General features: G+C 42.7%; 2 protein-coding genes across 3 annotated transcripts; both read left to right on the top strand.

Annotated features, from left to right (window-relative positions):
* The first annotated feature begins 898 nt into the window (after window positions 1-898).
* Window positions 899-6,239, top strand: tlr3 (toll-like receptor 3). Its single transcript, XM_041872158.2, has 5 exons — window positions 899-1,081; window positions 1,456-1,951; window positions 2,242-2,439; window positions 3,008-4,860; window positions 5,913-6,239. The coding sequence occupies exons 2-5, from the start codon at window positions 1,490-1,492 to the stop codon at window positions 6,139-6,141; spliced, it is 2,742 nt and encodes a 913-aa protein (XP_041728092.2). The 5' UTR covers window positions 899-1,081; window positions 1,456-1,489; the 3' UTR covers window positions 6,142-6,239.
* A 3,660-nt stretch (window positions 6,240-9,899) lies between these two features.
* On the top strand, window positions 9,900-20,828 carry LOC121563044 (cytochrome P450 4V2-like). Of its 2 annotated transcripts, none has more exons than XM_045214131.1 (11): window positions 9,900-10,242; window positions 12,662-12,774; window positions 13,283-13,368; window positions 13,755-13,945; window positions 14,100-14,169; window positions 14,532-14,658; window positions 14,939-15,112; window positions 15,198-15,300; window positions 19,023-19,157; window positions 19,605-19,784; window positions 20,151-20,828. In XM_045214131.1, exons 1-11 carry the CDS (start codon window positions 10,041-10,043, stop codon window positions 20,318-20,320), a joined length of 1,551 nt encoding a protein of 516 aa, XP_045070066.1. In that variant the 5' UTR covers window positions 9,900-10,040; the 3' UTR covers window positions 20,321-20,828. The 2 variants fall into 2 exon arrangements, with proteins under 2 accessions (XP_045070066.1, XP_045070067.1); XM_045214132.1 differs by lacking the exon at window positions 9,900-10,242 and adding an exon at window positions 11,154-11,405.
* The last annotated feature ends 3,036 nt before the right edge of the window (window positions 20,829-23,864 follow it).

Here is a 23,864-nt window from a genome sequence, read left to right as displayed (position 1 = left end):
AAACTTTTACTCAAATAGTATTTTACTGAGTGACTTTGACTTTTACTTGAGTCATTTTCTATTACACAACCAACCTATTTTATTCATTTATTTACACAGATTTCCCAATGAGGAACTTATTGCTTGATCACTATCGCCATCTCCTGGACAAAAGCCAGTATGTTTAGAAATGGTCTGTTTAGTGAGCTTTGCAGTTATCACAAGGGTGAACAAGTCATTGACATTAAAGTCATAAAATATTATTAAAACTCTGCAATTGGCCCATTTTTGGACATTATATTTTGGTTTCAGTTGAACTAAGGCATTTTTTTCCTTTATGACCCAGTCCGGGTCATTCCAATATTGTATTCTTCAAGAATCAATATATCATTAATTTAGAAGTAAACAAATGTATGCACCAATCGCAGACTGTAGCTTTAATTTATGTATTGATTTTTTTTTATCGAAATGCAAAAAGCTAGGCTAGTGGGGGTTGTCTATGTGAAAGTTGCCCCTAGACAGTTTCAGATTTCCCCAAGACTCTTGTAAAGTGGATGGGCATAGAAGGTGACGCACATGTTTCACAAGGCTAGTATTTCTCTATAGGCTTACTTCAAGTGTACTAACAGTGAGCAAAGAATATACACATTTATGGAAAACTATCTTCTAAACATAATAAATATTTGATATGACTGATAATTGCATGTCTACTAAAGTACATTAGCATAACCTACACAGAACCGTATATGAACTAGAACCTTTAAAATGTGATTCCTTTAAAAGGTTTGCGCAGTTGTTTGGGTCATATTTCCAATGCAATCCCGTCAACAACGATAGTGGCCGCCAAAGATCAAAATGTACCCACAGCCCTTGAATCCTTGCCAGTTTCGTTTTTGAAGAAATAGAACATTGTCTGGGAGCCACCACGTAGCCTGACCGAACAACGCACGGCTTTAGATATGCGGATCCGTGACATTTCACTTCAACAACACACTGCTGCCGCCCGCGGATTGCTTCCTCCGATTTACTGTATATAATTCCAAAACATTTACTAACATAATGACTGACGAGCAACACTCTCCTTCTCAATACACGACATCTGGTATGTTCTTTTTTTTCTTCTTTCTAATGTTACAATCCAAATATAGGTTTCTGTAGCCAATGTGTAAATTATTTTGTTCTGCAGAGTTTTGTAGCAGTTCTCAGTATGTTAACTGTTTCAATTTAGCAAAATGTAGATTGTGATTGTCTTGTGTGCAAGATGAAACAATGGCTCTGATAGTGCAAATGTATATTATATTATATGGGAGAAACAATGTTTGTTTGTTTCTCTCTCTCTCTCTCTCTCTGATGACTCATGATCAATCACCATATAAAATACATGGCCAAATCTGTTCACAAATATGCATTGCCAAATAATTGAACTCTTTATATAGCTCTGCTTACTTACTATATACCTATCCATTTCTTTTATAGTTTTTAAGAAAAGCTGTTAAAATCATCTGAAGCTATGAATTGGCCAGATATAATCCTCATCCTATTGGCTGTCAATCTGGGTGACCTCATCCCTGGCCCTACCCTATGCCACGCCTCTCAAAAGCATCAGAAATCCGGCTGCCAGGTGCGAAACGGCCGGGCTGACTGCAGACACCTCAGCCTCAAGGAGATCCCTCCCAACCTGCCCAGGAATATCACCGGCCTGGATGTCTCCCACAACAGGCTGGTGGAGCTACCCCCAGCATCGCTGGCCCCTTACCCAGGGCTCGTGCAGCTGGATGTGGGCTTCAACAGCCTCACCAAGCTTGAGGAAAGCCTGTGTCAGACCCTGGGCCTGCTGAGGACACTGAACGTGCAGCACAATGAGGTACATCGGCTGACGGAGAAGGAGTTGAGCAGCTGCACCAATCTGACAGAGTTGAACCTGGCTGGCAACAGGCTGAAGCTACAGGGAGAGCCCTTCTCTGCCCTACAGGTAGGGATCTGCCCAGTGTCAAGGTGATGGTGATGATGGCAGGGGTTGTGGATGTGTTGATAATGATGATATACATTACTAGATGATGATGATGATGAGAGAGCGGGTGACGCTCTTGACTCTTCAGGACTATTTCTGACCATTTTTGTTTATTTGATTTACCATCCATTGAATAGGATTTGGGTTCTTCTATTTCAAGCCTAAACCATAGACAAAGTATAATTGAATGCAGTTGTCTCAGTTATATTTTCTCTCAAACCCTCTTGGAATATCTTTAAATGTTTCACCAGAGTCTGACACTGCTGGACGTGTCCAGAAATGACCTGAAGACAGCCACGTTGGGCATCCGCCTTCAGCTTCCAAGCCTGGTGACTCTCATTTTGTCTGGCAACACTATCTCAACCTTCAAAAAGGATGACTTCTTCTTTCTAAGTAATTCCTCATCCCTACGAGTCCTCGACCTGTCGAATCTAACAACTCTAAAAACGGTACGAAAGATTCTGTGAAATGGAAAATGAAATGATGTTAATGCTTTCAGCTGCTGACACTAGGAATAAGAACCATGCTCAACCAATCACACCTTGGTTTCATTTACCTGTCGTTCCACTTTCCACCTTTTTTATGTTGTCAAGATCACTTCAGTGTTTCCTTTATCTTATTATCTAGGCATAGTGCAAAGCCACCAAATTAACATCCATGGCATTTTGAACCATCATTTCGTATGAAACCAATTGCAAACGATGAACAGAGCAAAGCAGGATCCCAACCTATACAATGGTAGTGAAAACTGGATCACTCAATGCCTCACTTGAAAGGTTGTAATATTGCGACATCCCACTTGCCACAGACGTCAATTCAACGTTTATTCCATGTTTGTTCAACGTAACTTAGTTGAAATGATACAACAACATTGATTCAACCAGTGTGTGCCCGATGGGATACTATAAATAAGTAGGAAGTAGTAGGTTCAAGCTCTTTTGACAACTTATCTTCAATTTATGGCAGCATCTTGTTCAGCATCTAATCGGCAACTAATCAGTATTTTTTTCATTGCAGTTTGAGCCTGATTGCCTGAAGCCCATTGCAGGCATACATGAGTTAGTCATGACGGGGAGCAAACTTAGCACTCCGCTCACGTCTAAACTTTGCACAGAGCTCTCTGGGACCGCAATCCGCAGCCTCTCCCTCCAGAAGACACAGCTAGTCACACTGACCAACTCCACCTTCAAAGGCCTGGGGAAGACCCACCTCACTTCTTTGGATCTATCCCACAACAGCATGGCTAAGATCGGGGACGGTTCCTTCCAGTGGCTGCCCATACTGGAAGTTCTTTCTCTGGAGCAGAACAACCTCAAGCACCTGACCAAGGACACTTTCCACGGGCTGGGGAATCTGACACAGCTCAACTTGAATATGGCGCTGGTGAAGAGTCACACTTCTTCTTATCCTATTATTGACGACTTCTCCTTCCAGCCACTAGGGGCACTGGAGAGCCTGAGCATGGAGAATACTGCCTTTAGAAACATCTCGGTGTTCACCTTTGCAGGTTTGATGAGTCTCCGCCTACTCCACCTGGGCGGGACCAGATGCATGGCGCTCAAAATCATCACCAACCAGACCTTTGTGTCGCTCGCAGATTCACCTCTTCTTACGCTAAAGCTCACACAGACAGCGATCTCCCGTCTAGGCCCTGGAGCCTTCTCCAGCTTGGGCAACCTCACCACCCTTCTGCTGGGCAACAACTTCATCTCCCAGACCCTGACGGGGAAAGAGTTCCAGGGTTTGGGCCAGCTACAGGAGATCTACCTCTCTAATGGCAACCAGAAGATCACCCTCAGCCCTACGTCCTTCATCCACGTGCCCACTCTCAGGACTCTGATGCTGGGGAGAGCTCTGACCGGCACCCTGGATCTGAATCCCTCTCCGTTCAAGCCTCTGTCCAACCTCACCATCCTAGACCTCAGCAACAACAACATCGCCAACATCAAGATTGGTCTTCTGGATGGACTAGAGAATCTGAAGGTGCTGAAGCTTCAGCACAACAACTTGGCCCGGGTGTGGAAGAGTGCCAACCCGGGTGGGCCGGTGCTGTTTCTCAGGGGGCTCCGCAGCCTAGTTGCCCTGGAGATGGATTTCAACGGTCTGGATGAGATCCCAAAGGAGGCCCTTCATGGACTGGCCAACCTTCAAGAGCTCAGCCTCAGTGGGAACGTCCTGAACCAACTAAAGGACTCAGTCTTCGACGACTTGGGGTCGCTCCGGGTGCTTCGGCTCCAGAAGAACCTAATCACGTCGGTGAGGAAGGAGGTGTTCGGGCCGGCTCTGGCCAACCTCAGCCAGCTGGTCATGCAGAAGAACCCGTTCGACTGCACCTGCGAGAGCATCCTGTGGTTTGTGGCGTGGCTGAACGGAACAAACGCCAGTGTGCCGGGCCTCAGGGATGAGTATGTGTGCAACACGCCGCAAGCCTACTACAACCGCTCGGTCATGGAGTTCGAAACGCTCTCCTGCAAGGACATGACACCATTCCAGGCGCTCTACGTGCTGACCAGCACTGCGGTCCTGACCTTAATGGTGACCTCACTCCTAGTGCGCTTCCAGGGTTGGAGGATTCAGTTCTACTGGAACGTTCTCATCAACCGTATGCTAGGATTGAGCGATGCCAATTCCGGAGAGGGGAGGAAGTTCGAAAACGACGCGTTCGTCATTCATACTGCAAAGGATAAAAACTGGGTGGAACGAAGCTTGCTCCCCCTAGAAAAAGAACAGGGATATACATTTTATCTGCAGGATCGAGATGCAGTGCCAGGTGACTCGCAACTGGAGTCCATTGTGGAGAATATGAAAAGGTCCAGGAAAATACTATTTGTGGTCACCGAAACTCTTCTGGAAGACTCCATGTGTCGACAGTAAGTAAAGTGAACGTTTGTTATATTTTTTGTAACATTCACATCACATAAGCTTTTTTAGAGCATGTGTGGTCACTGGTCAGGGAAAAGAGAACATTGATAAGGACAGTGGTGTGAAAATCTGCAGGAGTCTTTATTTCCTGAAATGAAAGTAAATCATGTTGACGATTTCATTTGATAGGCAGCCAATGTGTTATGATATTAATAATACCATGAGCATTCTGTTTAAAATTCAACTGAACAAGTTTCACTCAAACAGGGAAGTGGAGACGGTGTGAAGTGGGTGAGAGTAGGCCAATTTGGAAGAAGATATGAAACCCAAACAAGAAGTTAAAAAAAAAAACATTTTACACAGAAAATTCTCATAGTGTCTGGATAACCATTTATTAATCTAAAAAAACAAAACATTTTTGAGTTCAATAATGATTGAAAAGATTATATAATGTGTAAACTATGTAAGTACAGCCACAGCTCAAATCTCTCGGGATAAGAGAGTCTGCTAAATGACATAAATGTAAAATGCTGAACTCATCATGACCCCATTTTTGGCTATGGACCATAATGCTCAAATAATGTCTAAGTGAAGAGTGTAGATTTAAAGTATCCCCACAGCACCGATCCAAGGCAGGTGTTTCTGTCTAAACCCTCTAAGCGTTGAGGTTATAGGCTTAATCTGTGTTCTGGAAAGCTGCTCTAACTGTACAGTATAAACCAGTGTTAAATGTTGCCATTCATTGTTGAGTTTTTTAAACTTTGATTGTATTATTTTATTCTAGCACTGATCATGTTGTTTCCCCCTTTTGATTGATTTGATTGCACATCTCTCTGGATAACAGTGTCAATTACATGTATATGATTGAGATCTGAAATGTAATTCCTGTTATGCTTCTGTACTTAGAGCCTCTTTTACTTGTACTTTCTGACAAATGCCCTCTTCTGTCTCTGCGTTTCTCCCCTTTCCCTCCCCTCCCCTCCTCTCCCTTAAAACCGCTTCCTCCCATTTCCTTTCCCTCCCCTCTCCTCCCACCATCCTCCTCCCTCTTTCCCCCAAGGTTCATGGCCCACCATGCCCTGCACCAGGTGATCGAGGACAGCCGGGACTCGGTGGTGCTGGTCTTCCTGCAGGACGTGCAGGACTACAAGTTGTCCCGCTATCTGCTCCTGCGCAGGGGCATGCTGCGCCCGCATTGCATCCTCAACTGGCCCCTGCAGAGGGAGAGGGTGCCCGCCTTCCACCAGAGGCTCCGCATCGCCCTGGGCACCACCAACCGAGTGCTGTAACTTTCTCCATGCTATTATGCTTAGAAATGTACTGAAACATTTACTTAAATCAAATCAAATGTATTGGTCACGTACACATTCTACAGATCTTATCACAGGTGCAGCAAAATGCTTATGTTTCTAGCTCCAACAGTGCAGTAATACCTAACAATACAAAACAATACAAACAAATCCCCAAAATGTAAAGAAAGAAATTAAGAAATGTCAGAATCCGGAATATGAATATATTTATACTGTATGTATTTGATGGTGTGTGTGGACAGTATATGAATAGAAAAGGTGTGTACAGCAGTAGTTATATTGGATGAGCCTTGACTAGAACGCAGTATACAGTATATGAAGTGGATAAAACAGTATGTAAACATTATTGAAGTGGCCAGTGTTCAATGACTATGTACATAGGAAAGCAGTCTCTAAGGTGCAGGGTGGAGTACTAGGTGATAACCGACTAGTAACAGTGACTAAGTTCTGGGTGGGGTATTGGGCAGAGGCCGGTTAGTGGTGACTATTTAACAGTCTGATGGCCTGGAGATGGAAGCTGCTTTTCAGTCTATCGATCTCAGCTTTGTTGCACCTGTACAGCCCTGTCTTCTATATGGTAGCGGGTAACAGGCCATGGCTTGGGTGGCTGAAGTCCTTGATGATCTTCTTGGCCTTCCTGTGACACCGGGTGCTGTAGATATCCTGGAGGGCAGGCAGTGTGCCCTCCAGGACATCTGACCACACCACCCTCTGGAGAGCCCTGCTCTTGCGGACGGTATTATTAAGTTTACTTAATACTTGGCTATAGTTGTTAAATAATGGTAGTGGGTGTAAGGGTGTGGAAAGTGTGCAAAACGGTTGCTCTCATTGTATGGTTCAGAGTAAAGTTAACAGTGTGCATTACTGTAGCTTTCATTCAGTGGCTAAGATTTTAAGGAAGTGCACTTGAAAGTGCAATACTGTAGGTTTCAAACAATGGTTGAGGATACAAGGAAGTGTACACTAGAAAGTGTGCAGTATTGTAAGTCTCATTTAACCGCTTGATGACAAAGTAAGTGGACTTAATGGGATAAGTGACACAGTTTCAGTAGCTGAGTGCAGTGCAAAAAGTGAAATCTAAGCAAGCCTAAATATCTTATATTGAGTGATAATTCAATAGTTTTTTGTTGTTTTTTCTTGTTTTTTTCTTCTTACCAAGCTAAATTATCTAACGTCATTTAGCTTGGTAAGAAAAAACACACAAAAAACACTAATTGTAAGTGAATTATCACTCATACGATTTTTCGGCTTGCTTAGAGTTCACTTTTTGCTGTGTGTATTTGGAAATGAGCCATATCTTAGGCCTAGCACAAATTTGTACAGGTGACATTTGACTAAATGGACGCAGCATGTTTTCGCATTAAACTGTATATGGCGTCGCTTGTGCCACACTGTTTCATGGAATTGTATGTTTGTTGTAACCAGCGTTTTATTACACAGTCTATTTTTGAAAATGGTGTTTTCATGAATTTGATTATATAATCGTCAAGCCCATTCAAAAGATTAGGGGACAGAACCAGGAAGTAGTCACTTGTACAGCGTATTGGCAATTAAAAACTGGATTAGCACAGACACTCTGGTTTCATTTGATGTAGAAGAGGGGTAGGCAACTAGCTAGATCGGGGGGCCGGAACATACAGTAATTATAATAATTTATACACTGCAAATTGACCACAACTAAGCCCAAAAAGTGAGTATTTGAAAATAACAATCATTTTATACGTTGATTACATTGAGACACGATCAGGTCTCTTTTTTTAATTTGTGGGAATACTTGGGAACACATTTCCTAAATTAAACACATTTTTAGCTGAATTCTTGATTTCAGTCTTTTTTGACCGAAAACGAAACAGAAAAAGTAATTTAAAAAACTTTGGGGGACCCAAAAAAAAACACTTGCAGGAAGGTTTTGGCTCACGGGTCGTTTATTGCCGACCCCAGATGTAGAAGGTATTGGCCATGTTTGAGAGAATCCATTCTGCTCAGTCACTGATCATTGACTGATCTAGAAATCATAAGGAGTAGTTATTTAGGATACAAGGTGATTTGCAGATCACTGACAGAATAGATCACTGACAAAATGCTTTAAATAGAATATGGTTCAACAATATCTTTGTATTTGTCCCATGACACCTAGTGTTGATTTGAGTGAACTGCAAGTACATGTGAACGCATTCTTGTTTTTAGGAGCGTCAGTTTTTTTTCCATCTGTATGCTATTCAGTATGGACATTTGTATTATTAGTCTTTACTTCAAAACTTTGTGAAAAAATTACAAATTAACTTAAATCCTAAATCCTGTGCCCTCAAGTGGGTCTCGAAAAGCTAGGGTTCAAATGTGACATTCTCCTATTTTCTTTTTATTTCGAGGAGCAACTTAAAAAATGAAAAAGCCTGCCAAAAACTAGACAGTTCCTGGCCACATCCTTCAAACTGACTTCTAACAAACGGCACGGGAACTATGGGATCCTGAAAGTAAGCCGTTGGCATTTGGGTCACTGAAAACATTCCTTAACTTGAATAAAAGAGGGAGAGGAATAACTCAACTTTGCTCATTAAAAGAAAGAGGAAGGAGGCTTACTTCAAGGGTTTGTCGATTAAGAAAGGGAGGAAAAAGGGATAAACGGCCCTTTCTCACACATGTGCTGGATTTATATTAGCTACAACCTCATCCACAGGCTAATTGCTACCGAGACACAGCTGGTAGATTAACTATAACCTTCTCCCCTGGTTCAATTGATAATGAACACTCCTAATGGGCACAGACGTAATTTCAACATCTAGTTCTGATTTACATTTGGTTGAGTTGTCAACGTAAATTTAACAACAAAAAAATTAACCATGTCATTGGATTTAGGTTAAAAGTTGTGTGGAACAAAATACGAAATTCCCTTACGTTGATGAGTTTTTGCAAATCCAAGCAGTTTTCCATGTTGATTCAATGTCATCACATAGATTTTTGGTGTTGAAATTATGTGGAAATAACACTGAGTCAACCAGTTTTTGACCAGTGGGTTGTTACTTACACGATCATGTTTTCATTCATAAGCAGTCCGTAATTAATCAGTTCTGTATTATACTTTACATGATTGTGTTGAATGATATTACCCCATTTGTATAGGCTTGGGGACACACGCGATTTTGGGAGGGATTTTTTACTATGTTTATTTATGAGGATCTCTTTTAGCTCACCAAGGGCTAGTCTTGCAAGAGTCCTTTATGTATGTCAAAAATGTTTGGAAATAGTATAGAGCAGGGGTATTCAACTCTTACCCAATGAGATCCGGTGCCTGATGTTTTTCTGTTCTACCTGATAATTAATTGTGTACACCTGGTGTCCCAGGTCTAAATTGTTCCTGATTAGAAGGGAACAATGAAAAAACGCAGTGGAACTGGCTTCGAGGTCCAGAGTTGAGTTTGAGGGGTATAGAGTATGGAAATGTACTATTGATAAAAATACATCGTAAGAATGAAATGTTCCCTTGTGTGATATCATAAAGTACCCCCCCTTCATTGGAAGTCCAACACCCTCCCTATTTGTTTTGGGAATTGCAAGTGGGCCCCTTTTCCCGAAATACTTTTTCAAGCTTCATAGCTCTTCCCCCTTCATTCACTACAAAAGTAACCCCCCCTTTTTAAAGGGCATCTCACTGTGGCTTGGCAAGGGGGGCCTGCCTACTAAACAGTAGCCTGCTATTGTGGCTCACTTCAGGGGTACTCGTAGGGGTAGCTTACCCGATTCTCCCTGAGGAGCATTACATGGTCAGTGGTTGGCCTTCTTTCCATAATTACGCAAAACCTTTTGTGTGCTATTGCGAAAGAATGAGACCCTGAAGCAAATGTACATTTATGAGTCAATATTGAACCACCACCTAACTAATGAAGATGACTGTGGATATCGGTGAATTGCTGAGTGGGTCGATCGTTCTGGTCTTACTCCTGACCATATTGACCTGCGTCTTCACCTGGCAGTTCCTCAGCAGCTCTCTGCACAGATGGACCCAGATGAAGCCAATACCAGGGATAAGTCCAAGCTACCCGTTACTGGGCAATGCTCTGTCATTTAAAGCTAATGCGAGAGGTAAGGTGTATATATATTTTTTAATGAGAATATTGAGTATTTTGAAGAGGGGGTGCTTTTATCAATTTAGCATTGGGGAACTTCTAACCATGAAGACTTCAATTATGCCATCCATAATATTGATTAAAAAGATATGTGAATACAATATCCAATTTGAAATCAATTGATTAAAAAGATATGTGAATACAATATCCAATTTGAACGGTGAATCACGTTAATCTGTTTGTCCCAAATGTCCTAGAAATGAGGCTGTTCTCATTAACACAATATATTGTCTGCATTGTTGCTGCATGGAGATTCATAGCACGACACCTTCTTCAGACCTTGTGTGACTGTTCAATATTTTGGAGGGCCCCCACTTTAAAGAGGTAATCTGCAGTTCATACAAAAACAAAGCGGTCAATCTGCCACTGTTTTGGTAAAAAGCTGATGGGGCTGGAGAAATGTAACCACTCTCAACTTTATAGACAGAGCTATGAATTCAAGGACTGATCATCCATGATATCAAAATTATAGTTTAAACCATGTTTTAGTTTATAACTGGCTGTGAATAGAACGTTGCTGTGTTATGATAGGGAGTTATCGTCTGAGTATTTGTGTGTGTGCATGAAACAAATGTGTGTGTGTCTATACCTGTCTGTGTGCATGTTAACTTTTTTATTTTACATTTTAGTCCTTTAGCAGACGCTCCTATCTAGAGTTACTTACAATATTGAGTGCATATATTTTCATACTTTTTTGTCCTGTGTACTACATTTGTGTGTGCATGACACAACAAAATATGATCCCTTATTGAACATCCACGTTTACCTCTTACCCCCTCCCTACTGGTTAATAATTTATCATTAGCGGCTGGAATAACAGGGAAAAGTGGGGAACAGGTTAGGATTAAAGTCCACCTGACATTAGGTGAAGCCAGCAGGTCTCAGACATTCAGTCGAAGGTTGTTGAAGCCACGTACTACCCAGAGATGGCGATAGTTTTGGGGGCTTACACGTTGGGGCTGCTGGGGGTGAGCCTCTTCGTTTCAATGCTGACCTACGCCACCTACCATCTACTCAGCAGTTATCTGTACAAATGGAGGGAGATGAAGCCCATACCAGAGATTGAAGGCACATACCCTCTCATAGGGAACGCACTGCAGTTCAAAGCCAACGCCGGAGGTGAGAGAGGAGAGGTTATGGGGAAAAAAAGGAGATGAGAAGGGTTTTTTGAAGAGGGGGTGCTTTTATCAGTATAACATTTGGGTTCTAACCAGCGGTGTGAATTTGCCTCCCATTGGAATGAATGGACTTCCTCCGGAACATATACAGTTTGATGCAACCGGTGTGCACGAGGCTTTAAGCCTCATTCACATTACATCTGAGCAGTTCATTGTGTTGCGCCGGATGTCATTCATTTCAATGGGGACAGTCCGCAATAGAGTGGTATCACAGTGGCAACAGAGTGGTATCTCAGTGCCCCGTTGAGGTTGAAGCATCTGTTGCGAAACGGATTCCGATCACGTTAAATTTTTTCAAACTTTGCGTTGTTTTTAGTGCAGCCAGAGTCCGTCAATAGAACAGGAAATTACCAAACCACAGAAGATTATGCAAATATGTGGTTTTCGGTGATGGCTTTATGGGATAGCTGGCAACTTGTAAACAATTACACATTCCTATAAGTTAATACTATTTTAATAGTAATGTTAAATAATACACAGTGGCTGTTAAGCCAATTATATTACATGACTGTTGCCACCTGTTTTAAGTTTATTGTGATGGTAATGACGTTTGTTTTTGATGATATATATTAAGTGGAGGTCGCTAGCTACAGTATCATCAACCTAGCCTTGCTTTTAGCTAGCTAGCTAGCTGCTATGTACACCCTTCCTCATCCCCCTTGCTTTTGGATAATCATTCATCATAACTAGTAGCTGGAATTACAGGGAAAAGTGGGGAATAGGTCAGGATTAAAGTCCACCTGATATTAGATGAAGCCAGCAGGTCTCAGACATCCAGTTGGAGGTTGTTTAGGCCACGTACTACCCAGAGATGGCGATAGTTTTGGGGGCTTACACGTTGGGGCTGCTGGGGGTGAGCCTCTTCGTTTCAATGCTGACCTACGCCACCTACCATCTACTCAGCAGTTACCTGTATAAATGGAGGGAGATGAAGTCCATACCGGAGACTGAAGGCACATACCCCCTCATAGGGAACGCAATGCAGTTCAAAGTCAACGCTGGAAGAGAGAGAGGAGAGAAGAAGGGAAGAGAGAGGAGAGGACAGTCGTTTAGGGAGGGGAGCTTCGAACATTCACTCACTCACTCATTCATTCATTGTCATTCATTGATCTTCCAATCTACCCACATATGTATTCATCAGATAGTCAGAAGCTTGAACTAGTGAATGACTTCAGAGTTCTCTTTCTTTGGTTTCAGATTTCTTCCGTCAAGTCATTGGCTACACAGAGCAGTTCAGGGACTCCCCACTGTTAAAGATTTGGATCGGACCAGTACCCTTCCTCCTTCTGTTCCATGCAGAAACCATTGAGGTAGGCTTATTAATCAAAGAATTGACTTGAATCAACTTGATGCATAACACTTGTATGTTTTGCAAAGTGTTTAAATGAGGTGAAACATACAAGTTGGTGTCACACTTGTTTTGAAACTCAACATTTCTGCCTACTGAACACTCCGGAGATGGAAATCTACTCTTCATATTAAGTAGTAATTCCACCACATACTGGTAGCCTGACAATCAAGATATGGTAACTGCTATCAAAGCCCATTATGCTGCTTTGGGTACAAGTGTGCCTAAGCAAACAGACTGTATTGAATACTAGAGGAAGAGTCACATTTTCCATAAAAACACAATTGACTAAAGCAAAAATAATTAACTTTGCATTAAAACAGTTAGGGTTTTACGTTTATATATATTAGCTGTTAACTGTCTGTTTGTTGATGATGCCATGCCAATGACCAACGTTCCCTATATTGTATTCTATTTTCTATTCTATTTGATTGTCTATTTGATTCTATTTATTCTGTTTTATTCTATAGACAGTTTTGAACAACCCTGTTCATATGGACAAAGCCTATGCTTACAAGTTCCTGCAACCTTGGCTCGGCACTGGTCTACTAACCAGGTGGGTGTCCCAAAACAGATCACATTCGAGAAAGATCAAACGTATATGCATTTGAGACTACAGAAAATGTGTATTATAAAACAAGATAGGAACGGAATTCTTAGATAAGCCTTCGATAATTGTTGGGGAAAAACTTCCTTTTTTTATGACAAAGATCAATACATTCTGAGAAACGTCAATACTTTCCAATCAACACATTGCCTCCATATTTTCTGAACTCCATCTCTCACACACAGTCTCTCTCTGTATCACTTGTTCTGCATCTCCCTCTCTCTGCTTCCCCTCCTTTTCTGTCTGTCTGATTCTCTTTCTTTGCCACCCTCCCTCTGTCTCTCTCTTCCTCTATTTCTCCCCCCTCCCTCTGTTCCCCACCTCCCTCTCCCCAGCACGGGGAACAAGTGGCGGCGGCGGCGGAAGTTGCTCACCCCCACCTTCCACTTCTCCATCCTGACGGAGTTCCTGGAGGTGATGAACGAGCAGGCCGAGGTGCTGGTGGAGAAGCTGGACAAGGTGGCAGGCAAGGGCCCCTTCAACTGCTTCAACCACGTCACCCTCTGTGCCCTCGACATCATCTGTGGTGGGTCTGGATGTGGGGTGATTCTAGCGGGTCCAAAGGCTCAATGGGTTAAAAAGATTTCACATTCTTGTGGCCATTTCAAGTCAACTAAAAGATCTATCAAAATTGCAACCAATCTTGCAATAAATATCTCTGTATATGATTTTCCTTTCAGAGACTGCAATGGGGAAGAAAATCTACGCTCAAAGTAATTATGATTCAGAGTATGTCCAATGTGTGTACAAGTGAGTGCCTCGTCCTGAATGCAACAGACAAATGTTGTCATGCCCAGTGTTGTTTTGAAGCAGAGGGTATCGACGGCCAACCATTGCTCACTGTCCCTGCATCTCTCTCTCTCTCTCTCTCTCTCTCTCTCTCTCTCTCTCTCTCTGTTTCCCCCTCCTTCTCTCCTTCTGTCTGCACTGTTGGTAGTTGGTTGCAAGTAGTAGCCATCTTGTACCACACATGTTGTTAAACTCTGTAAATGCTACAAATAAACATACTTTTGGGAACAATATTAATTGCAAGAAAATGTAATGGAGCGGAATCAAATTGCATCAAAATTAATATAATTTTCTCTCCCTCGCATTCCTCCTACTGTCCCCAGGATGAGTGACATCATCACACGGCGACAGAGGATGCCGTGGTTCTGGCCCGACTTTTTCTACAACTACTTTGGCGAGGGCTGGGAGCACAACAGGAGCCTCAAGGTCCTCCACTCGTTCACCTCCAATGTGAGTCATCAGTCAATCAGTCAATCAATCAAAAAGGGGCTTTCGACTATTTAGCTGCACCCAGGGAAATAAGCTGTCATCCATCAGCCCCCATCCATCCAGCCAAGGGCCTGTTCAGAACGATGGCCATTACAGAATGTTCAGATAGAAATGTATTGTGTAGAACATAAATGATTGTCTGTACGATAGAATAAGAAATCCTGTCAGCGCTATTCATTCTCTTTCTATCTGCAACGTTCAGAACGCATGATGTCAAGTGTTTTCACTGAATACACCCCAGGTGATCTACGAGAGGGCGGAGTACATTGCCTACATCGAGTCGGACAGCGAATCGGACCAGGGCATGAGGAAGAGGCGGGCCTTCCTGGACATGCTTCTGAAGACCACGGACGAGGAGGGCAACAAGCTCACCCACCAGGACATCCAGGAGGAAGTGGACACCTTCATGTTCAGGGTCAGAGGTCAAAACCTCTATCACTCCATGTAGAATGTATTACAAATGTATCATTGGTGTTATTTTTATTGCCCCCGTCTTGCAGGGTCATGACACTACAGCCGCAGCCATGAATTGGGCCATTCACCTGCTGGGCTCCCATCCAGAGGTGCAGAGGAAGGTTCAACAAGAGCTGCAGGAGGTGTTCGGTAATCGCCCCCTCTTTTCTAACCCTTTATTTTCTCAACCCTTTACTGCCTGGTGTTGCCGTATGGCAACATATCATTTCTCTTCACCTCTTGCTTCCCTGAATGAAAAAATACAAACACCATTGCTTTTTACAGAAGGGTGGGGGGGGGGTGTAGACTAGCCAATTATGTGCTTTGGTAAAGTCACATGACACGCACCCACATGGAGCTCCCTTTCATAAATGCCATTCGCATTGTTCTCATAAAGCAATCATTTTTACATTTCCCCTTCAATTAGAAATGTAAACTCAATCTCATGTTAGTTAAGAGGTGATATTAAACATTAAATCCAATTTCCCTAGAATTTGTTCTTGGGAAATTGATCAAATGCATTTGTTGGCAAACTGTGTGATAGTTGAACTGCAATTCAGTTGAGAGGGGCCAGGCAAAAGACAGTGAAAACATAATTTTCGTATTTTTTGCGTAATATTGACATGACTAATATGATTTGAACTTATTTTTTTTAAGATAACATATATTTGTTATATATGCGTGGATTAAAACAATTATAATCTTATTTATTTAAAAATGTAATATGGCCAGAGTAAATTATGCAGATAGTATGAAGGAATAAAAACAATACAATTATAATTCAAACACCTAATTTATATATATATATATATATACACTTCTCAAAAAAATAAAGGGAACGCTTAAACAACACAATGTAACTCCAAGTCAATCACACTTCTGTGAAATCAAACTGTCCACTTAGGAAGCAACACTGATTGACAATAAATGTCACATGCTGTTGTGCAAATGGAATAGACAACAGGTGGAAATTATAGGCAATTAGCAAGACACCCCCAATAAAGGAGTGGTTCTGCAGGTGGTGACCACAGACCACTTCTCAGTTCCTATGCTTCCTGGCTGATGTTTTGGTCACTTTTGAATGCTGGCGGGGCTTTCACTCTAGTGGTAGCATGAGACAGAGTCTACAACCCACACAAGTGGCTCAGGTAGTGCAGCTCATCCAGGATGGCACATCAATGCGAGCTGTGGCAAGAAGGTTTGCTGTGTCTGTCAGCGTAGTGTCCAGAGCATGGAGGCGCTACCAGGAGACAGGCCAGTACATCAGGAGATGTGGAGGAGGCCGTAGGAGGGCAACAACCCAGCAGCAGGACCACTACCTCCGCCTTTGTGCAAGGAGGAGCAGGAGGAGCACTGCCAGAGCCCTGCAAAATGACCTCCAGCAGGCCACAAATGTGCATGTGTCTGCTCAAACGGTCAGAAACAGACTCCATGAGGGTGGTATGAGGGCCCGACGTCCACAGGTGGGGCTTGTGCTTACAGCCCAACACCGTGCAGGACGTTTGGCATTTGCCAGAGAACACCAAGATTGGCAAATTTGCCACTGGCGCCCTGTGCTCTTCACAGATGAAAGCAGGTTCACACTGAGCACATGTGACAGAGTCTGGAGACGCCGTGGAGAACGTTCTGCTGCCTGCAACATCCTCCAGCATGACCGGTTTGGCGGTGGGTCAGTCATGGTGTGGGGTGGCATTTCTTTGGGGGGCCGCACAGCCCTCCATGTGCTCGCCAGAGGTAGGCTGACTGCCATTAGGTACCGAGATGAGATCCTCAGACCCCTTGTGAGACCATATGCTGGTGCGGTTGGCCCTGGGTTCCTCCTAATGCAAGACAATGCTAGACCTCATGTGGCTGGAGTGTGTCAGCAGTTCCTGCAAGAGGAAGGCATTGATGCTATGGACTGGCCCGCCCGTTCCCCAGACGTGAATCCAATTGAGCACATCTGGGACATCATGTCTAGCTCCATCCACCAACGCCACGTTGCACCACAGACTGTCCAGGAGTTGGCGGATGCTTTAGTCCAGGTCTGGGAGGAGATCCCTCAGGAGACCATCCACCACCTCATCAGGAGCATGCCCAGGCGTTGTAGGGAGGTTATACAGGCACGTGGAGGCCACACACATTACTGAGCCTCATTTTGACATGTTTTAAGGACATTACATCAAAGTTGGATCAGCCTGTAGTGTGGTTTTCCACTTTAATTTTGAGTGTGACTCCAAATCCAGACCTCCATGGGTTGATACATTTGATTTCCGTTGATAATTTATGTGTGATTTTGTTGTCAGCACATTCAACTATGTAAAGAAAAAAGTATTTAATAAGATTATTTCATTCATTCAGATCTAGGATGTGTTATTTTAGTGTTCCCTTTATTTTTTTGAGCAGTGTATATAAAAAAAAATGTTATCAATTCAATGTTATTAATAGTCATAAGGCAACAAATCAAAAAATAGTTAGTTAAAAAAACGAATCCAACATTTTATTGCATGGTTGTATCATAATGCATGCAGTAGAGTCAAACTCATTCCATGGAAGGCCTAGTTTCTGCAGGTTTGAGTTTTTTCCTTTCAAAGGAGCTAGAAACACAAGCATTTCGCTACACCCGCATTAACATCTGCTAAATATGTGTATGTGACCAATAAAATGTGATTTGATTTAGACAACCAGGTATGGGGAGATCCTCATCAATGAAGTACAAGGGAGGAGTGAAAACCCACAGCCACTCGGCCCTCCATGGAATGAGTTTGACACCTGTGTTAAAGTATTTTATTGCACTTGATTTAGACAATGGAGACTGGTAAGTGGGAGAGACAGTCTGACAGAAGGAGAAGCTGCTGGGATTGAACCCTGGTCTCGGAAGCGTATTTAGAGCAGCTGGACACATTACCGCTAGACCATGTGCTCTGCAGGAGGTACTTGGTAATTCTAACCGCTAGACCATGCGCTCTGCAGGAGGTACTTGGTCATTCTAACCGCTAGACCATGTGCTCTGCAGGAGGTACTTGGTCATTCTAACCACTAGACCATGTGCTCTGCAGGAGGTACTTGGTCATTCTAACCGCTAGACCATGTGCTCTGCAGGAGGTACTTGGTAATTCTAACTGCTAGACCATGTGCTCTGCAGGAGGTACTTGGTAATTCTAACCGCTAGACCATGTGCTCTGCAGGAGGTACTTGGTCATTCTAATCCCATAGTCTCCCTTCACTATCCTAGTTTCTCTTATCACATGACATGACTTGTTTTCTCTAGCGCCGGGGCCTTTTGGTTCTTATCCGCATTGACTCTCATTCAAATCCTTCTCTGACAGGTCAGTGTGAGTTCAAGCACAGTGGGAAAGTGTGGAAAGTCTCACCAAAGCAAAACTATTGAATGAACTGAATTAAATTCTGTGGCATATCAAAATTGGCTGTTGTATACAGGAATAGCCTGATTTGTGAAGAGTTTTTGGAATGTCCTCCATCCCTGCCATGGCAGACCTGGCATTCAAACCAGCATTCAAATATTAGTAAATATTCAAGTATCTCTTTGACAGTAGATGCAGGTTAAGTTTAGTTACTATGTTTGATGACAGAAGAACATCACATCCATTCCTGTATCTCCATTCATAGCTGTGTCAGATTGCCCCATTACCACAGAACATTCATAATAGGGTGTAACATAAATTTTTGTCCCCCCCCCCATTAATAGGGTGTAACATCCATTTTTGTCCCCACGATCATAGCTGTGTCCGATTGCCCCATCACCACCGAATATTCATAATACGGTGTAACATCCATTTTTGTCCCCCCATTCATAGCTGTGTCCGATTGCCACATCACTACAGACCATTTATAATGGGATGTAACATGCATTCTTGTACCCCTGTGCTCAGGTGTGTCCGACCGGCCAATAAACACAGAGGATCTGAAGAAGCTGCGCTACCTAGAATGTGTCATCAAAGAGTCCCTGCGCCTGTTCCCCTCTGTCCCCTTCTTTGCCCGCAGCATCGGTGAAGACTGCCACATCAGTGAGTGACATTCATTTTTTATGGGGTAGATCAGCTTTAATATTGCAGATAGATTGTCACTTTTATCAATGGTATTGTCTGCATCACTTCCAATCCCCCATATGTTTTCCCCCCCACAAATATATATATATATATATATATATATATTCATATACATGAATTACACATTGTTAACCATTAATGTTTATTTCAGTCTGTCATTAATTCTCAAACTGATTTAAATTTACAGGATTAGGTATACACTACTTTTATTAATACTAATTGATGGACATATTCACAATGGGTGGCCTGTGCCAAAATGGAAGTTGAACCTACAACCATAGCTTATCCAGCGCCTTTCCATTTCAGTATTGTTTAGTAATTTTTTGTGGTTATGTGTTAATTCTTCACGTGTACATTTTGTGGACCTAATAACCTAACTTGTGTTTCACATTTTTGCGCCTGTAGATGGTTTCAAGGTTCCCAAAGGTGCCAATGCCATCATATTGCCCTACTCCCTCCACCGCGACCCGCGCTACTTCCCCCAGCCTGAAGAGTTTCGCCCTGAACGCTTCATGCCGGAAAATTGCGTTGGGAGACATCCTTACGCCTTCATCCCTTTCTCTGCTGGACTCCGCAACTGCATTGGTAAGAATAGGAAACGTTCAAGACATTTAACTAAGTAGCACCAATGTTTTAGAAAATTGGTAAATCAACATCATTCCATTTGAGATGAACGACACAAGATTTGTCACGTTGATTTGTAGAATATCACTTGTATTGATCAATCTCAGGCTATCTTTTGTCAGCTTGAAACATAAATGTTTTACTACAGTGGGCCTCTAAACGTGTGTCCAATGAGGTTGTCATCCTCACATACTCTCGCTACTTTAATAATGGTTACAGATTAAGGTTGAAGACAATAAGGCATTTGAAATAGTGAAAACAAAATGGACGATTAAAAGTGTGTCCGATGAAGATGTCATCCTCACATGCTTTTGTTACATCCCTCAGGTCAGCGCTTTGCCATGATGGAGGAAAAGGTGATCCTGGCATCCATCTTCCGCTACTTCAACGTGGAGGCGTGTCAGAAGCGGGAAGACCTCCGTCCACTAGGGGAGCTCATTCTTCGCCCCGAGAAGGGCATCTGGATCAACCTTGAGAAGAGGAAGCAGCAGCACTAGATAATCTAGGGAACTGTTTGAACACACCATTCCTTCCTCCCTCCTTTGGGAGTAATCGCTGATCTAACACTAATTGATAGGTAAAAGTAAATAGTTCTAGCATATACTGTAGAATACATTCTTAAAGTATTTAAACAGGGACAAATAAACATACATAGTTTGATGCCATTCCATTGATTCTATCCAGCCATTACAATGTGCCCATCCTCCTATAGCTCCTCCCACCAGCCTCAACTGCTTCTCAGGTATGGACCATATGAACACATAATTATACCACCAAGAATATCTACCCTATCCAATAACACTTTATCACAACTTTCATTTATAAGCCATTAATAGGTCATTATAAGGCATGTGTTAACTTGAAAATGTGTTCCTACTTTAATATGGTCAAAATGTTCACCAACATCACAGCTGCGTGTTTCACTTGTTTTTGAAGCTCTTGGGATGGTATCTTCTCTAATAACAAAAATGGCTGGATGTATAATTTAATAAAAGAGTATTCTTAGTTGTGTATTTATTTGTTACATTGGGGGTTTGAATTAATCGAACATAGCTGAACTATGCCACCTTTTTAATATCATAATGTCAGGTCCTCAAAGCTAAAGTCAGGGAAGGAGCATGGTAATGAACAGGCCAGATATTGTACAAAATCGGTTTTATTTACAATCAGAAAAGATAATGGACACCAACTTTTTCTTGCAAACATAAATGAGTCTGGGTAGACAAGCATAGCCAATGGAAGAATGTTGTGAGTTGGAATCCCCTATAATTGCATTATAAATGCATTCCATGCATCTACAATCACATTTGCGTTAAGCAGAGGCATTTTTAGGACTTCCACACATGGGGAATAGAATATTTCAGGTTCTGGAGAAAAAAATGAATTTTATATATGCATTTCATGCAATTCTACATTATTTACATGATAGAAGACATTAGCAGAATCTTTTTTTATACCCCACAAATTACAGAAATGAGTGGCTACTCTGTCAGTGAAAACTCTGAGAGCAATAAAAACAACCTGGTCTTGAATGCAAACCAATAGCCAAGGCCAATGAAGAGACACACAGATTGTACAATATTAGGAGGAATATCTACACTGACTGTACAAAACATTAGGAACACCTTCCTAATATTGAGTTGCACCCCCTTTTGCCCTCACAACAGCCTCAATTCGGGAATGGACTACAAGGTGTCTAAAGCGTTCCACAGGGATGCTGGCCCATGTTGACTCCAACTTTCCCCACAGTTGTGTCAAGTTGGCTGGATGTTCTTTGGGTGGAGGACCATTCTTGATACATACGAGAAACTGTTGAACGTGGAAAACCTAGCAGCGATGCAGTTCTTGACACACTCAAACCGGTGCCCCTGGCACCTACTAACATACCCTGTTCAAAGGCACGTAAATATTTTGTCTAGCCCATTCACCTTCTGAATGGCACACATACACAAGCCATGTCTCGAGGCTTAAAAATTCTTCTTTAACCTGTCTCCTCCCCTTCATCTACACTGATTGAGGTGGATTTAACAAGTGACAAGGTCCGAATACTTACGTAAATAAGGTAAAACAACGTGGCCGGAGGAGAGGGAGCAGGAGCGGCCTTCTAGTCAGACTATATTTATTATTGGCAACAGTAGGCTACTAAATAAACTTTCCAGTGGCACTGTCTCACCCAATGATAAAGATGAAGCCTAGGCTACTCAGCGGTGATGGCCGATGCGCTTGTGCCAATAGCCCAGGTGTTCCCAAACTTTTTGAGTGAGTGACCCCATTTTGATATCAATTTTGTTTCGCAACACCACCATGTAAAAAAAGTTATATAATCAATAACCAATGTTAACTTTTTTAATTGGCGCTATGACAGTCTGTCTTTCTTTATATTTTTTAACTTACTGATTTGTAATAATATTTATATCTGAAGGAAGTACGGTTTGAAATGCATCAGAAAGTTATTAGGAAGTTCAAGAAAACATCAAGGAAAACATCAGCCAATAATTGTGTATGATCTTCTGTGTAGAAAAGAACATCATCATTGATGATGTTCTTTTTCCACCAGTCTGATTTACTGGCTGGTCCTGTCCACTCTGTTCTAAGGGGTTTGAGGGAAACAGAAGACACATACACTACATGACCAAAAGTATCTGGACACCTGCTCGTCAAGCATCTCATTCCAAAATCATGGACATTAATATGGAGTTGGTCCCACCTTTGCTGCTATAACAGCCTCCACTCTTCTGGGAAGGCTTTCCACTAGATGTTGGAACATTGCTGTGGGGACATGCTCCATTCATTAGTGAGGTCGGGCATTGATGTTGGGCGATTAGGCCTGGCTCGCAGTCGGCATTCCAATTCATCCCAAAGGTATTTGATGGGGTTGAGGTCAGGGCTCTGTGCAGGCCAGTCAAGTTCTTCCACACCGATCTCGACAAACCATTTCTGTATGGACCTCGCTTTGTACACGGGGGCATTGTCATGATGAAACAGGAAAGGGCCTTCCCCAAACTGCTGCCACAAAGTTTGAAGCACAGTATCGTTTAGAATGTCATTGTATGCTGTAGCGTTAAGATTTCCCTTCACTGAAACTAAGGGGCCTAGCCAGAACAATGAAAAACAGCTCCCTACCATTATTCCTCCTCCATCAAACTGTACAGTTGGCACAATGCATTGGGGCAGGTAGCGTTCTCCTGGCATCCACCAAACCCAGATTCGTCTGTCGGACTGCCAGATGGTGAAGCGTGATTCATCACTCCAGAGAAGGCGTTTCCACTGCTCCAGAGTCCAATGGCGGCGAGCTTTACAGCACTCCAGCCGACGCTTGGCATTGTGCTTGGTGATCTTAGGTTTGTGTGCAGCTTATCGGCCATGGAACCCATTTCATGAAGCTCCCGACGAACAGTTCTTGTGCTGACGTTGCTTCCAGAGGCAGTTTGGAACTTGGTAGTGAGTGTTGCAACCGAGGACAGACAATTTCTACGAGCTACGCGCTTTAGCACTCGGCGGTCCCATTCTGTTCGCGGCTGAGCCATTGTTGCTCCTAGACGTTTCCACTTCACAATAACAGCACTTACATTTGACGAACTGCCTTGTTTGAAAGGCGGCATCCTATGACGGTGCCACGTTGAAAGTCACTGAGCTGTGTGCATGATTGTATACACCTGTCAGCAACGGGTGTGGATGAAACAGCCGAATCCACTAATTTGAAGGGGTTTCCACATACTTTTGTATATATAGTATATGTGTTCCTGAGAGTATGATCTTTCAGTGATGGGGTCATAATATATTGTAACTTAAACCGTTAAAAAGTTAGAGCCACATTTAGTGGCTACAGGAGGTTACTCTGGTAACCCCGGTTCTATGAACCAAGCGCAAAAAATTGTTTTATCGTGACCCCATTTTATAAATTAGGCCACCCCAAGTTTGGGGAACTCTGCAATAGCCTACTTCAAGATAAGCTACTTTGAAAAACAGTGCTGTTAGTTCAGAATTGCTCAAAAGACATTGATATTTTTTGTAGCTTCTACAGACAGATTAGTCTTCTAT

This window comes from Coregonus clupeaformis, unplaced genomic scaffold, assembly GCF_020615455.1.
Source record: "Coregonus clupeaformis isolate EN_2021a unplaced genomic scaffold, ASM2061545v1 scaf0201, whole genome shotgun sequence".
NCBI classification, from domain to species: domain Eukaryota; kingdom Metazoa; phylum Chordata; class Actinopteri; order Salmoniformes; family Salmonidae; genus Coregonus; species Coregonus clupeaformis.
Note: the sequence above shows the minus strand (reverse complement) of the source record. Positions and strands in the feature narration are given on the sequence as shown.